The sequence below is a fragment of the Larimichthys crocea genome, chromosome VII (genome assembly GCF_000972845.2).
Source record: "Larimichthys crocea isolate SSNF chromosome VII, L_crocea_2.0, whole genome shotgun sequence".
Classification (NCBI taxonomy): domain Eukaryota; kingdom Metazoa; phylum Chordata; class Actinopteri; family Sciaenidae; genus Larimichthys; species Larimichthys crocea.
The window spans coordinates 22,315,755-22,333,267 of NC_040017.1; the positions used below are offsets into that span (position 1 = coordinate 22,315,755).

At 40.1% G+C, this 17,513-nt stretch overlaps 1 protein-coding gene across 1 annotated transcript in view; it reads right to left on the minus strand.

Moving 5' to 3' along the window:
- The window catches only part of gbe1b (glucan (1,4-alpha-), branching enzyme 1b), a 77,693-nt gene that overhangs the window by 17,941 nt on the left and 42,239 nt on the right, over positions 1-17,513 (minus strand). The window contains exons 13-14 of the mRNA XM_010738799.3: positions 6,046-6,230; positions 2,127-2,257 (exon numbers count right to left, since the gene is read on the minus strand). Coding sequence (XP_010737101.2) covers positions 2,127-2,257; positions 6,046-6,230 — 316 coding nt within the window. The remainder of the gene's footprint in view (positions 1-2,126; positions 2,258-6,045; positions 6,231-17,513) is intronic.

Consider the following 17,513-nt stretch of genomic DNA (forward strand, 5'->3'; position numbering starts at 1 on the left):
AGCATTTTTCATTTAGCATATTGCTTTACTTTTTCACAAAGTTGCATTTGCACGAAGCATCAGCTCACCCATCTAAATGAAACAAAAAAAAAGAAAATGTACAAATCAAAAAGGAACAACTGCTGTTTAACAGCCTCATCGTCAGCCAATCGAATCATCATAATTTGAAACAGGATTTGCTCGCGGATAGTGATGTGAACCGCCGGCGTCCAGAGAAAACTAACAAACTCTCTGTCTGCATTCTGACTCACCATCACATTACTTAAGTCATAGCTGAAAAAGCAAGACACAGCTTCGTATCCATCCGGGAAACTGTTGCCGTGAGCTTCATTGGGCTCCAGAAGAGAGCGATGTCCATTATAATAAATACAAATCTGTCAGCTTTCTGTCCCCCTTCACATCCCTGATCATTAAGCCTGCTGTAATCACATAACTGTGGGACTCATTAAATTCCTCTGCGCTGCTTGCTGGGAAGACAGACAGCTAATGCTAAAGAGAGCGCTTTCTGAATCACTGGGCTCTGCTATTATTTCTCTCTAATAGCATAACAACACCACTATAAACAACTGACTCATATTCCTGTGAACAGTGACTGCTGAAATCATATCACAAAAGTCTCGGCCTTGGAGAAAACGCTGCCATTAAAATTGTGGCTCTTTCCAAATCAAATTTACTTTAAACAAGTCTGACACAGTGTTTAGACTCACTTCTCAGCCAAAAGCACGGCGTCTTCACAGAGGTGATTTTTAGTGTCTTTTGATGCAGACGGATTTATTGATAGATTCATTTTGAACCAGCCTTCAACCTCGACAGTTTATGCATGAGTCCCGACGAATGAAGTCTGGCGAAGCTGCTTTTAACGTATACAGCTACTTCACACACTGTATAGGCGACCACGGAGAGATTGAAGGGACTCATGTAGAATGTATGACACTGAAAGTCGCAGCTAATTTAAAATTCATGTGTGAGAAAATAGCTGATCTCCACTGTGTGAAGATCAGCAAGCAACATTATCTTAAAGCACCAGTGTGCAGGATTTAGTAGTATCTTGAGGTGTAGTTGCCAATTACAAGCCCCTCGCCTCACCCTTTCCTTCTTAGCGTGAATGAGAAACTACAGTGACAGCAAAACATGCAAAAAAAAAAAAACACAAAAGGCTCCGTCTAAAGTCAGTGTTTAGTCTGTCTGCTCTGGGCTTCTTTAGAAACACGCTGGTAAACATGGTGGATGCTGTGGAAGAGGACCTGCAGCATAGACATGAAAAGGTTAATTTTAAAGTAACAAAGTCATAACAATTCCTATTTTCAGCTCCAGGTGATCATACCTTTAAAAATAGTTATGCATATTATACTCCTATCCTATTATATTGCTGCCATATTCTGAAAATAAATCTTACACACTGGACGTTAAAAATAACTCACCCAACAGTTAATGATATAACGGGAAAAGTGCAAAACACACCACAGCCACCTCAGACAATTGCTGCTTTTCTGGAACGCTGACACATCACTGCTGGAAAATAGGACAGGGGCATATACTGACTTTTAGTTCACATATTCAGTAGAAACAAATGAGTAGGCACCCAGGCTGGGGAAGTAGGAAAGTATTGTTGGGTTTTTTTTTTGCTTTTCATGTGGTTTGTTGACAATGAGAAAATACAGAATAATCCTAGATTTATGTCTCCACACTAGTGCAGAACAGCTGATCTGATGTGAATGTAATTATTTATTTTAAAAAAACTTGTAATAAAGTGTTTGACAAGAGAAAATTTGTACTGTGCTAAATGAAAAGTTGCAGGATGTCCAATGTCTGCACTAAACAGTTGCTGACATGCGTACTGTACCTGAACTTATTTCACACGTGGGTCATCTAATCCCTACCTTTATATTTCCGTCTCTTTTAACAGGCATTTACTGTCTTGGTTGTAACATTGTCAGTCAGCGGTATTACAACCAGTCAGGATTAAAAAATGAGTCGTGTCGTTGCATAAAAGAAGTAACCAACAAATACATCATTACTCCGAGAGGCACTGTGGATGCGCACCGAGGCATGACAGAGGAAAGCCAATGTCTGAAGACTTAAAAGGAAACAAGCGGTGACATGACAGATGAGAGCAAAAAGGATACTTTCCTGGAACTTCTACAGCCACCCTGTAGTCCTGGAAGCTCTTACTGGGGTGGAAGTTGAAGATAAAGACCACATTTGCCCTGTCAAACACAATGACCTTGTCCTCTTCATGCTTGGCGCTGATAAAGGCCTAGAGGGGTAAGAAGGGAGAAGGAGAAAAAAAAGCTAATAAAATATTTCTTCATGAATATTGAACATTACCTTTCTCATCTTGGATTTAGAGACTTATAATGGGGGCACACTATATCAGTGGACTACACATTTCCAAAAAAGGCTGAGTAACATTCCCACATCAAATTTCAGGTGGCACTCATCAGCAGAAAGCAGCAGCCAAGGGTAGTGCGAGGCACACATTGTCAGCTTTAGACAGCTGCACATGATAAAGCCGCCACTCTCCTGTGGAGCGAGCTACTGTTAACGTGTCATTAGCAGAGATTATCAATGTCACCCAACCCCCTATTTTTAGTGCCTTGTTCCCCAAGCCAATTTCAGGGCAGCATATTCACGGCTGAATGAGAAGATAAGTACCCCTGCAACTGGACCGGCAGAGAGGATGGAGGTTAAGGAATGAGCTGACAGACTGGAGTCTTTTAACAAGTCCATTTCCACATAAGAAGTCCACAAATTTGGGATAATGGCAAGTCTCTCTGGCTGTCTGCAGCTGCTTTAGCATTAGAAAACAAAATCTAACCTGCATCCGCTCACGCTTACTTAAATAAACGGGCGAATGTAAATGCAATGAACAGCCTTGATGACGATCATCATTTTTTCTGATTATATTCAGAACGTGTTCATGTCAGAAAAGGTTATGATGCAAGCATATAGTCCCCTGATATAAAAGCAACATCTTCTAGTTGGATCTAAGAGTGTTAAGTTTCTGTTTGTGCCGCAGCCTGCAGCATCATTCTGACCTGAAACAAAAGTCTCGGGTGAAACTCTCACCATAAGAGCATTAGCAAATCGCTACAGTAGCTCCATTTGTGACCTCAGTGCTCCGAATGAAAATATTTTTTTTGCGAAACCACTGTTCAGATCCAATATTTCCACAAACTGCGACCCTCCTCTCCACTCCTTTTCTTCACTGGAACATAAGATAAGTCGGCTGCAGTGCAACTGGCACCGTTTGTTGAAAATTTTTGATTTAAATGTTGCTTTTGCCCCCTAGGACAAACATTTTATGTTACCAGGGAGACAAGAGACACTCAAAATACATTTGAAGATGTAACCCGGTACTGGATAAGAGGTCAACAATAACATTTTGACTTTTCCCCGTAGGTTTGCCGAGGAAACGCTACTGTATGTTAACAAATCATAGAGTAACATCTAACAACACTCAATATTAGAACAGAAGGAGTTTATGTTACAGTATAATGAGAACAAAACATTGGGATTCACAAAGAACTTGTAATATTGCAAATAAAGACAGATTTAAGTTACATTACCACTAAGTAAAATGACTGTTTGCATCCTAGTTAAGCAATGTTGGTATAAGAAGTATTCTAGTAGTCCGTTTGCTTGTTTGGACTTGTCCATTTACGTTTCATCACAGCGGGACACCTCAAATCATGCAATGTCTGCACTAACAGGAGCTTCAGTTATGTCTAGAGTTTGGTCTTTTGAAGTTCACAGAGGTCGGCATGAACATCTTCAAAGTGGTGGGCACAAACCACACTGTTAAGCAAAGTCCATTTCCATCTCGGCTTAGTTCACTTACACCTGGACCAACAGGGAGGGCCGCTGACAGATCCTCTCCTGCTTCTCATTTTAACTACAAAATGCTCTTGGATCCTCCCACCACAGTGAAATATTGAACCAGGCTATAGAATATTCCCACTAAGCACGATTACCTTGGTAACGCCATTGATAAGCTGTCCAGAGGATTCAGACTCATCTGGTTATTACAGCTGAATCTCTGAGCAGTTATTGGCACTACCTGTGAATAATGTTCTACAAAGTCTTTTTTTGTGATATTGTATCAATCCACGAATAAGATTTTTTTTCCCCCCACAGTGGCTTCTGAGACCTGAGCACAGGGTCAGCTACAGAAATCCCTGGAACTGATTTATTATCTATGACTTCAGTCTGGTCTTCAGCCACTTACCTCATTTCCTAGGTTAACTTTTACTTAATGTCTATTTTGATCCATGTGTCTGCTTTGCCTTCACCTCTTCCATCATGCCATTTCTAATATAAAAAAAAAAAAATTGTTACCAGTGACACAAACAATTTGACCATGTCTGTGTGTAGTATGTTGTATATACCTACAGCAGATGTCTGTATATATGCTGACGGAGTTCAAGTTCTGTTTGAAAATAAAAGCCAAACTCACGATTCAATATATATAATATGCAGCATGTTTTTTTCATTAAAAAAATGTCTGCCCACCTTTTGTGGAAACCAGTGGCAATGTTTCATCTATAGTTGTGTAGTATTCTGTATATCTACAATAATGTGGCATCTACGTATGCGCACTTATGAACCGACATAGGATATGCTGTTGACAGTATGTCATATTCTGTTTTGTAGAAGTTCTTTGCAGCAACAGTTATTGTGTGAATTTGGCATAAAATTTCTGGACCTGTCACAATCTTGATACAGACTGTCTTTGTCATCAAATCTATAACTCTGCTGTCAGTGGAAGTGTCTCACAGACAGATGTTTTTGATTCACAACAGATGTCAACTTTTGGACAGCCCCAAAATGCACAGCATACAGCAAAATGGACTTTATAGAAGAGTACATGGCTTTTTGTTACAGTTAAGTTTTGCTTAGTATTACAGAAAACGTTTTCTCATGTCGGATCAAAAATAATATTCAACATTCAGAAGTTATCCTTGTGATGGACAGTCTTTCTCCTCCTGAAACATCCAGACCTTTACACTTACATTAACCTTTTGCTAATGCTTAATCTAACAGAATCCTTTTACACATGATTTGAGGCAGATGATGTCTAAAGTATGCATTGTAGAACTGTCATCTACTATATTGTTTCACATATTTAAGGCATACCAGTGTGCAGCAGGTCAGTACTGGTGCCAAATGTATGCGTTTTGACTGCCAGTGGCATCCCTTTGGGATCACCAGTTATTCCCATCCCCCTAAAAACGAGCTCAGAAATCAGCACGGCCGTGTGTTTTCTTTGTCTTACCTCCAAAGCTCTGTTCCATCTATTTGTCAAGGGCAGTAAGTCAGAACATGCCTCTGACTGATAGACCAATACAGAAATTATCCTCGTGAAGAAAACATGTCTCTAATTATGTTGTCTAATACAGTAAATTTCCTCCTCTGCTGCATTTGTTTTTCTGTCAAGGAGGAATACGCGGGTCAGAGTGTAACGCAGCAACGTAAAGGAGCTCTAATCTGTGGACTGATTCCAGGGGATGTGAGGGAGGATATTTTTTAATCAATTACACAGACTTACTTCTCTTCCCTGTCAATTAAGCCACACTCTCCATTTGCATTATCCCATTACTTTGCTACCAGCCCCTCAAGAAGAAAAACATCACCCCCCCCTCACATAGGCTTCAAATGCAGGAAAAGAGAAAAGCTGCAGGATAAGAGTGAAATCTATTACTGTTCACCTTGACAGCAGCTAGTGAAACAGGACATTTCCCAAGAAGAACTGTCTTTATGGTGTATTCAATTCCACCTGCCGGAAAAAAACTACAGTAGTCCCCAATGTGGAAAAAGGAAACATGTAAAATTGTCTGAAGGCGGAGGCTTGAGAATACATTTATTCCTGAAAAATAACCTTATGTGAGCTAAATAATTTATGAATTGGTTGGAACAGTGGAAGTGATCAAATATTATATATGCATCTAAAAAAAATAGTGCTGTGACATTATGCAGTTTTAATGCAGTCTACTCAATGAGTGTCTGCACAAGGCCTACTGTACTATGGTAGTGTGGTGTCCTTACAGGTGAGGCAGCCAGCCAGCCGTACTTGTCTTCAGTGCGGTTCATGTCCCGGTCAAAGGCGTAGAGCTGACCGTAGCGGAGGTGATCCATATCCACTAGGTTAAACTGCCTCCGGGCATAGTGGTAACTCTGATTGTTCCCCACTCTAGGGAAATCCAGCCACTCAGGATGGCCAAACTCATTCCCTGCAACACAGAGAGTGTTATTAAAGAACGCACATAATGAAGGGAAAGGCACATGGTATCTGTGAATTTGCATATTATATCGGGCAGCGCTACATGAGGTTCTTCTCCGGGTTTTTGCAATTTTTAACAAGAAAAAAAAAAGACGGAGAGATCAAAGCCACCAGAGTCAGCGACAGCCTACGACCTTTTTATAACCTCAGCAGAGGTTAGTACTTTCCATGTTAAAACAGGGCCACAAATCTCTTTTTTTTACAAACGCTTTCACCAACTACAGTGTGCCAACCTTCCTGTCACCCAGGAACCTTGAACCATGAATAAAACTTTTAAAAACAGCCAACACAAGTGAAAACACGGCGCAAATAAATCCCATAGCTTTCATTTGAGTCTCACTTTTTCCAACAAATATATGCAAAACTAATTCATCAGGATATATTTATTTATTATTCTTGCTTAACCCAAAGCAAACTTCCAAGTCGGTGCTGGAAAATGAGGAGAAAATGCAAAGAACTCGTTTGACAAAAACAAACACAAAGATAGGGAATTCTCCAGGAGATATCTCTTGATGACACTGTTGATTAATTCACATTTATTAAAACATGATCTAAATTTCTAAATTATTCCGCCAGACAGAGCTGCTGCACTTTTAATGGAACTACTCTAGAAGATTGGTCATTTTCTTTTGACATCTTTTAATAGAGATGGAAGGCCGACGAGGGCTGCAGTAAAAACTTCAGAGCAGCATTAGTGACAGAGAAACGTACATACAGTTGGATGCAACTGTGGAACTGCAGAAAACAACGCTACTGTTGCTACAGTGCTGTCACAACAGGAGATGAGATAATGAATCCGTCATCGGATGTCACGTCAACATCATAAAACAACAGCCAGCATAATTGAATTCCCGACAGAAGAAGATGCATGACAACAGAATACTGAGAAGACCCCCCCTACTATCTTAAAAAAAAAAAAAGCTGAGTGATGGGATGAAGTGGAATGGACAGGGACTGACAGCAGATTCTAATGAAATACATTATGTAGGTGTTAAAGAAGTAGCAAACAATAAGGTAACGACTGCCAACAGAACAAACCCACTGCAGCACTTGCTTAGGAATTAGGGCAGCAAAGACATGCAGAGAGAGAGAGAGAGGGAGGGAGAGGAAGAGAGAGGGAAAGAAGGGAAGAAAAAGAGAGAGAGAGAGCCTTTTCTTGTGACATCTGCATGAATAACAAGCCTCCCACACAGCTGAACTTGAAATGTAAAGGAGAAAATTACACCTCAGACTTGCAACACTGGCAGTCAAAGGCAGATTTTTTATTTTTTTTCCTCTCTCTCTCTCTCTCTGCACTCCACCAAGAGGAATGTGTACACCACACGTTCACTGTGCATCTCAAATTCCGGTATTAATATTTCACATGCAAATAATCTCATCGAGCACAGGACCTCTGCTGTATGTAGTTACATTGCACAGGCTGTACGGAAAGTAAACAAATCAAAGATCAAAGTGCCTGATGGACATACGGCAGCACATTTTAACGAATCGTATTAAATATTAAATTAGTCCCATTTGTTTTGTTTTTTTGTAAAACACACACATATGAGCAATGTTTAAGGTCATGACTGAGATTCTTTTTTGCAATTGCAAAAAAAACACACACATTGTTTTCTGCCTAAAAAGGTAGACAACATCAATGCAGTTCCCCCGACAAAATCTCCTAATAAATTAATAACATCATATCGAAGTTTCTCAAGCTATTTGGTTGCAAAGGCTGACTGAAATCTTTATTACTCATTATCCAATTAATTATTAAAAACAGCCAATGGGTCTGTTAGTATCAGGCCATGAGATAAACTTTGCAAGTTTTATGTAATGACGGTGCTTCATAAAGGTCAGCAGAATAAATAAGTTTCTTCCGAGAAAAGTCTGATTTGTTTTTGAGAAATGTTGGCCACTGAAAGTTTGGCCATAACGCGCTGGAGGATCACCAAATCATAAGGGTTTCTGTCTTTGAGTGTGAATTGACAAGAGGAAACGATGACATAAATTCTTTCAGGGAAGAGTACCACAGTGCTGAAACAGTGCACTGTCCAGTAAATACGGTATAGTGCACTGTGTGATCATCATTATTTTTTGCTGAATAAGAAGATCAGCAGTCGTTCTGCTTCAGACAGGGTTCATTCTCCATTTCCCAAAATACTGCTTGTCTGACTGAACTGGCTGCATGTGTTCCGCCGATTGGAATGAATCTATCCAAACTTATTGGAGCTTCGGTAAGGGCAGCGCCGATGCTGCTCATCATCTACTTTTCTTTACTCCTGTCCAACTTTGCTCATCAGTGTTACCCCAGTGCCAAGCATGCTGTCATAGCAAGGGATCAACAATCTAGCAACAACAGCTAGAATGTATGGACCACATGGCTTTGTCATTATATGACAAGAAGACAGCGCTGCTATAATTGCTCCCCACATTCACTATGGATGAAGCTCCGGTGTAATCACAGCGAGTACTGCACTGTGGCAGCAGTTATGCAAGGCCGCCTTCTATCACTTTGCTGCTGCGTCCTCCCTCAGCAGAGACAAGACATGTCCTCCTTGCAGGGAGTGAAGACAATGCCCTTTTGTCCTTTTGCATTCTGGGCTGTTGTGTGTCAGGTGAGTAAGGTTGGCGAGACTTCCCAAGAGGTTTGAAGTCAATAGGCTCCTCTCATTTCTCTATTTTGTGTCACCTCTGTCCTCCTGCCAGTGACCCGGAAATTGATCTCGGTGTGAAATCTTGAAGAATGTTTCAATTCGTGAAATGTATCTCAAGGAGAGAGGGAGATTGCTGAAGGAGTTATGAGCAAGGTCCTTTGCAGATGTGTTTTTGGTAGCCATGACGTATAAAAGAGGTGATGCATCTGTGCCACGCGTCATATTTAATTGACGTCACTTTAAAATTAAAATGTCTCATTTTGTTAAATGCATGTTGCCTCGACTCCACCAAGAAGTGATGTGATGCAGCAAGGAAAGGAATGTACAAACTGAGAAATGAGTAGAGGGTTATATGTCTAAGACCATCAGCAGTAAGCTTCAACCTTGTGACCCTCCTTACCTTTTCTAGAGGGCACCTTCAAGACAGTTTTCAACACCCCAGTAACTAAAGAAATCTAGTAGTGTGTGAAGGCTTCATAGCGGGATTCTCACAGAGGTTAAAGCTCCCATAAGTTGTTTTCCTGTATCTGCCTTAGCAAGGCAAATGACCAATTTCACCATGGATGTTAAAGCAGCTGTGGGCTGTGCCATGGCTCTGGCCGCAGGTCAGCAGCTGATATGTCTACTAGGCATGACTGCCCTCAAGCAATAAGACGATGAAGTTCCTGTGAGTGCTCTGCTGCTATGCGGGAGACTCGTCTACTGTAAAATGTAAATCTCCCCAACTACCCGGTATCTTCAGAGCCTCGAGGAAAGAAACAGCTCATTTCATCCTCCCTCTCAGCTCACTGTGCTACTTGTCAAAATTTAAAGAAAACACATGGTGAATTGTACAAGTAATGAACTGAAAGTTCTGCATTGAGTAAACACAATGCATGGTTAGATCTTCACTAACCCTGCACACAATCCACCTTTCGGTGTAACACGATATGTGGAAATGAGTCAGATGCAGACAGTGCTGTGATGGAAAGCCCAAGGTACTGGAGGAAATTGTTGCAGGCCAGTGGTGCCTGGACTTGCCTCTCAAAAGGTTGGATCTTGACAGGGACAAACGGGTGTGTAAAGAACTGATAACGTTGCACGGCACATACAGAGCATAAGTTGCAGATACACAGTCCACCATTTAAAGCTATAAGGCTAAACACGTTTTCTTAGACCTCAGTAACTAGAATATTGCCAGCTTTCTGCGGTAACCTGATTTCTGAAACAAAGAAATCCTTTGCTGGAGTATGAGATTAAGAGAAACACAGCAGATAAAACTCAAGCTTTATTTCTTCTGGAGATGTGTATCATTTCTATCTGACCTATTGGGCAATTGGGGGGGTTTACTCCAAATCTGTGCTTTGCTCTAGGTAACAGGAATTTGGAGACTTACTATGTGACAGTTTTACAATACTGATAGACTGCTGGTCCACGCTTAATCAGGATTTAATATGCACAATGTGAGGTCTGGTTGTCTTTGTTCCTCTGCTATAACTGCATAAACATGTGAAGTGACAGATGCTGGTGACTGCCCTGTTCTATAGGATCATGTGGTCAGCACAGACATTGAAACTAGCTGTTGCTTGGTAACAAGTTACCCTCCATCACCATGTATTTGATGATTTGAAGTTGCATGCTACCCTATTTAGGGGCATGCCCACAAGGTTGAATAAGCTCATTCTGATTGGTAGAGCACATAAATACATTAAAGTACATTTCAGTCTCAAGAATGCAGGAAATTAGGGGTTACGCCTGATGCGAGGGCTCCACTTGTAATAATAAAAGCAGAGTTACAAAAGAAAACCACATAGCGTCTATTCTCGACCGACTTGAAAAGGCAAGTATGACACATAGGATGCGCCGAATGAAAGATGTCAAGGACATGCTACAATTTGACAACCTGCCTTCAAGTGAAGAAACATCATGTCTTTTTATTTTTTATTTTTATTTTATTTTACAAACGGCAGTCACGGTTGACACAGCAATCTCTGGATTCAGGTAGAATTCTGAAGATCTCAAGAGGGAGCAACAGCATAAAAGAAAACCCTCAGACATGGTGCTAGAGGCTCCTCCCTTTAAGTAGCACCTAAGGAGTAAGCCAAATGATTACCTCAGGGATTTTTCAAGGAGAAAAAAATAAATAAAAAAATAAATAAATCACATTCAGATACTCTTTCACCATCAGACATCAATACGTGATGTTCAATGCATAATTTACTATTTTCGTATATCCACCTTCAGTCAGGTTCAATAGCTACTTTTGAGTTCCTACATTTCCCAGAATGACGTTCGATATGCCTGAGGGAAATTGGCTCTCTGCATTGCACTGTGTTGCATACGGTAAGTGTAAGTGCTTGGAGAGAGAGAGCTGAGAGCGGTATTAAATATTTTCTGGCGAAGAAAAAGTGAGAAATGGATCAATACAGCAGTGTGTCATGCACGGTTCAAAAAGACATGAAGGAGCTTGTTGTGCTTTGCATGCCACTGACAACAAATCCATGAAGACTCTTTACACAGGTATTCGAGCTATGTGTAAAAAAGTCTATCCAGTGCTGTGTCCCAAATCCATATGATTTCGAGGTTTTGAGGACGCAGTGCATTGAATACTGGAATAGTATCCAGTATCTATGTCTGCTTGATTTGTGAGCCTGCTGTTCATCGACTCTGTTGTCCCATATGCAACGTACAAAGGAGATGGTGGAGTTACTCAAAGCTGCAAACAAATGTAACAAATTGTGGATAGCGATTTAAAAAAAAAAAGCTCTCTGGAAATCTCACAAAAGAATCATGAGAAGCTGTTTGGATTCTCTTGAAGTTTACAGTAATTAGCAGCCGAAGCTCAAAGCTGAAGTTTGATTGACATCTGTCAGAAAATGGTATTTTGATTTCTCGTATGCTGCAGCGTAGACTGAAAATGAAAACTGAAAATATGCACATGGCACATGCTGTATGCAATCAGTATGTTATTTGGCTCAGGCTGCTGGGAGGGTTGTTTTTAAAAACCCAAGAGTGCACCAGGTGGTTTTCCTGATTAGTTCCTACTCTTTACTTGAAAATGTTCTCATCAGTGAAAATGTGCTCATTGGAACGAAAACTAGTATTCAGTCTTTAGACCACTTCCATGACACAATACCAATGAAGCATAGTGTTGAGACATTGATATCCCTGCACTACAATAGACCTCTCCATCTGGGATGTTTAAGAAGGTTAACTTTGCTGTGCTTTAAACCACTGATGTGTTTGCACACTGCCAATTTATGTCATTAACCAAACCAATGTATTGAGACAAGCTGAGAAAATAGGTTTCTGTTGCTCTGGGTTTGCAGCCTCAGTGATCACAAATATGTGGTAGTTGCTTGGATTTAAAAGCAAAACTAAACAATTTTGCTGCTGGCAACAATTTCCCCCAATCATACTGCAATACAAGATGATTCATTTCTGTCTCCATCCTTCCGTCATTATTTATGACAAATAAAGTCATGTTAGAGTCTGGACTGCTTCTCATGATCAACTATTTCTCTTTGTGTAAGCTTTTTTGTGACCGCCAGGGAAAATAAGTGAAGACTTCAAGCGCTGGTAAGCACAGCATCATTTGCTGTTGGTCACTGAAATAAATTTTGTTTTGATTTTCCCCCGCAGGCTCATGTAGCGCTGATGATGCAGAATAGGTCACCGAAAGTGAACATGAAAATGAGTTACCTGTCAATCCATGTGACTTTATGTTTACAACTCCTGGTTTGTTTGTAATAAGTCAGTTTGAATCCTAAATGGACTAGAACCAAAAAGAAACGATGGATCATTTTTTCCCCCCTTTGGTTTAGACTGAAGGAACTGAACTTACAGGCGTGAACACAGTGAGGGCAAAATAATGAGCCGCACTCAAAATATTTCATCGTGATGTGACTTAATCTTTTGGCTCACATTTGACCTGCGCATGTAGTGCCCCACCACACACAAAAATGTACCCAGAAATGCAAGCCAGCAGTTACTTAACAGTGTGGACTTTTTTCATTAATGAGCTGGGAGCATCGAGTTATTTCTCATCATGCACTTGTGAGTGTGTGTGGAATAAGGAGGTAGGGCATGTACACAAAAACACAGGTTTTTAAAGAAACTAACATGATCTTTCTTATCTCTGTACTGCCTAGTGCTTTTGATAAAAGTTTATAAAAGAGCCACACACTTCATTAACACTGATGGTGCACCGGCCTCTTTGCCTGTATTTACTTTTAGTTTTCTAATGTTATTATTGTGGAAAGTCTAGTGGAGATGATTGATTTGCTGTAGAGTTTGATTTAGTGGCCCGTGGAAGCCTATGACTCTTCGTTTCATTTTCAGCTTTAAAGAAACACATTGGACACACCTCCATTAGGTAATCACTTCCTTCTCCTCTGATAACACAGCAGTGTTCCTCCCATATGCCTGCATTAATCACCATGTTAATAACCTTCCTCTGCATCCTCACACCTGAAGCAAACAAGATAGCACATTTGGTACAAGGATGAAATATGATGGAGTCTCACCACAGCACACACATAAATAAAAAATATCATTTGCGTGTCATAATGTATGTGGGGCACTGTTATCGGAGATAAAGCGGTTTAATATAATATATGCAAGGATTGCCTTTTTTAACATTAAAGGATTATTCCTGTTTGTCTACACTGAAGTCAGATAGTGCAAGAGACACATATATATACACAACTACAGCAAATATGCAGCTGTGATGTTTAATAAAACAATTGGTAAAACATAAGTATTGTGTTTGCAGTTTGTTTTCTCATATAAACAAGTCAGGCTAACATGGGGGTTTGTTTAAAACCTGTATGATAGAGGTTATGATACTAAAGTTATGATCTCAAACCACGAGTGTGGCACCACTACACCTCACAGAGCCACAAGCATCAATGTAGATTCTCAGTCTTGTAAGAAAAAGAAAAGATTTTATTTTAGGGTTTTATAAAATCAGCAACTAATAACTGGGCTGTTTCGAGTTATTAAAACATCCCCAGATGTCAGCAATTAAATTGTTGAGTAAAACGTTATCATAACCAAATAGAAGAGCACTCAGTAGAGTGCACATCTCCACTAGGCAACAGCTGGTGAAGGACTTACTCCAATACCACGGTAACTGACAGATGCAACCAAAGTTTTTTGCATGCAAAGTCTTTTTTCTATATATATCTATACAATATGATACCATAATACAGTATAAATGTATGCAAAGTGGTAAATGGTAAATGCTTGTTTTTGCATAACTTAAACTGAAACTGAATAACTGAATTTAATTTAATCGAGTAACAGAATCATGTTTATAACAAATGTATAAATTATAAAAATGTGTTTAATAGCGGAGTTTCTCCTCTTCTCTAATATAGTGTCAAAGCGGATGCTCATTGAGGTATCTTCTGCTTCAACTCCCTTCCAGTTATGATGGCGGTGTATCATGTGTAACATTAGTGGATCATAACATATCAGATATGGAATTAATCTGCAGATGCTACGAAAGCCAAAATGTGGCTGTAACAGACTTGTTTTTAGTCTGGCAGTTGTCGATTACTTGTTGCCCCTACCAGCTGGTTAAGAGGGGTGAGCAGTCTGCAGCTGGCAACAGCAGAAGTTGTTTTTGAGTGGTTTCTCAAAAAATGTGTATCACTGCAACCACGTGCAATACACTGCAAGTCATAAATGTGCATGGAAATATGACACTGAGTATGCAGGATTAGCTGCAGACAGATACTTGCATACACGGACATGTGTGCACACATGACCAAACTCATAACCTCCTCCATGCTTCCGCTTGGTAAAAAGAGAAGCAGAACCAAAATAAGAAAAACTTTTTTCCCCTCTAAGAATCTTACTAAGATTTTGCACCCATGCTAAAGGGTGATAAAACAATAAATGAAATTAAATATTTTAAGATAACGTAGATGCTTAAATTTATGGTGGTTCCATAACGCTATGATTAATGGGGGGCAATCATGTTTACACAAGGTTATGTCAGACAGCTTCTCAGCTGGCACATCCCATTACTCCTCTACACAGCGCTGCATCAGATAAGGGCCTGACAGTGACACAGTCCCCTCAGTAATTAGCAGCACAAGAAGGAGCCAAGGATCAATGTGTTTTCCATTGGATGGATTCTGGCAAAAGGAGATCAATGACGGAATCAGAGGGGACGGGAAGGCGAGAGTCACAGAAGGTTTCAGATGCAGCACGGAAAAAAAAACAGAAAAAAGAAAAAAGCTGCAGAAGTGATTCAATGATTATTTGCACTTGCTGGATTGATTTCTTGTTACTGTGTTAATGTACACTACCCACTCCCAGTTTGCACATTAAATAAACATTACTGGTCCAACAGCAGTGGTGGGATTGCCTTGTTCATCCAAAAACCACAAGCCTGTAAGCACAGTTAGCGCTCAGTGAGATTATCTATTTGAAATGTATGAGGAGGAAGTGCTGGTTTTCAATTCACCAGCCAAGGCCACTGTATAATGGTTGCCTCCTGCATTGTAGCACTCAATGAATACAGAGTGCTGGGAGAAGTTTTTTAGCTCAATAATTTAGCCTGTAAAATCTGCAAGGTTATCTTAAGTCTCTGTAAGCCCTGAAAGTCAGGAAGTGCGAGCGCTTCCATTCGGTCTCTGCTGATGTAATGATAAAACCACTGAGGCGTTTCATTACCGCCACACCACTTGGCGCTTTAACGTCCAACATCCTTTACAGTATCCATCACAGCGTCTCAAATTTGGATGTTCCCTCTGTCCTCTTCCTCGCTGCGTGGTGTTCGCTATTGGTCATGAGTAAATAAATGGGTTTTTCTGGGCTCGGCACTTCAAATGGATTTGCTTGCTCAAACAATTTGCTCTTGCTCAGCACTGACTAAATGACTCTCCCTTCATTGATCCATTGACACGGCATGTCATCACAGATCTACTTGGACTTTCTTTTTTTTCCCCCCTCCTTTTCTTGAGCAATTCCCTCATGCTCGTCTGATACCTTGAACTTTGAAAAGTTTTTGAGGGATTTCAGTACGGTGTGTCTTTTTTAGACGTTGAAACTTTTCTCCCCTGATTTTGTGCTTTAAAAAAAAAAAAACTTTTAACTTTCATTCATTACTACTGTTATCAAAAGATGATAGCACCATTATTTTAGTCAGCCAGACAGCAGTTCTCAAAAGAGAACAATATTCCTTTCTTTGCCTCCTTAATTCTGGTCTCCTTTCCATATCTCTGTTCTTCAAACCGCTGAATATTACTTGACAGAATATAGTAAACTAAAGTTTGAATTGCGAGTGAGTTTGCTTTATTTGTCTGAACAATTCTGCAGACTCTGATAATTGTATCATAATTGTAAATCACTATGAGAGGGGAGATTTTATTTTAATTGTGTAGTTGTCTAAAACAGCTCTGCGAATAAGACAGAAGAGTTTGTCCTTTCTCCAAATCTATGACACAACATTTAGAAGCAATTCACTGATGCATGAAAGGTTTTTACCGAGGGAGTGGAGGACAGTCACATACATGATCGAGTATCCAGAAGTTTCTTCAGCAAAATTGTAATAAAAGGCTTCGGGTCCAAACTGCATCAGCAAGAAATGATCTGGAGGTTAAACCGCCCATAGCCAGCAAGATAAAAAAAAACAAGATCACCTTTAGGGGCAGATTTTTACAAGACAATGAGAGACAGGTGAAGGACTAAGAAGGGATTTACAGGCACATTCTCTAGTTAAAATTTAAAATGAAATATAATGAAATATAGTGAAAATATAAAACGCATAATAACAGTATTAATAACTGCACCCGGATCTCAGTGTGCCATCATTTTAGTAGCTCTGGTTTTGATCGACTTCACCGGATAATACACAGAAAAGACTGATACAGAGGATGCAATGTAGTTAGTGCATAAGTAAATGCATCGTACATGCAGTATCCTTTAGACAGGAAACTCTACATGTTTATGGACTTATGCAATAATGTATGTGAGAAACAGATGCAAAATATATATATATGGACTTCAGCTAGGACTGATTTCATGACTGACATTTCAAGTGTTGTTTTTCACTCACTGTATCAACTCTTCGTCGGTTTTATGCTGCGCTGGTTGGGAGTAAATGCTGCATCAAAAATCCAAGAGTATAGCAGAGTGTGCCTTTTAGCTATACTTTTAGCCAGAGAATCAGACATAATTACTATCAACTGTCCTTCAACGGCCCACATGGGGTCAGTTCTCTGACATCCTGTTCATTATGAGTTGCCCTGTTATGACTGTCCATCGAGAGCGGCTGCTTTCACGGTGCTTCTTCTCCCCCCCACACATCAATCCACTTAGCAGAAATTCACATGGTGTTTCGCTCTTTTTTTTTTCCTCAATTGGATATCGCAGTGAGGGACAATAAATCCAAAGAGACAGCACAGGCATTGTAGAAATACTAATACTTCCGATCACCTAGTCACCAGGTGGAGCTAAAATGCTATGGATCCCACGTGTCAGCTGTATCTACATTAAGCCAGAGAACGGCACACGCAAGGAAATATATTCCCTTCAGCCAAGGTCAACTTCCAACATCATTAATTATCACTTTATTATCATTACCTGCAGGTTTCAATAAA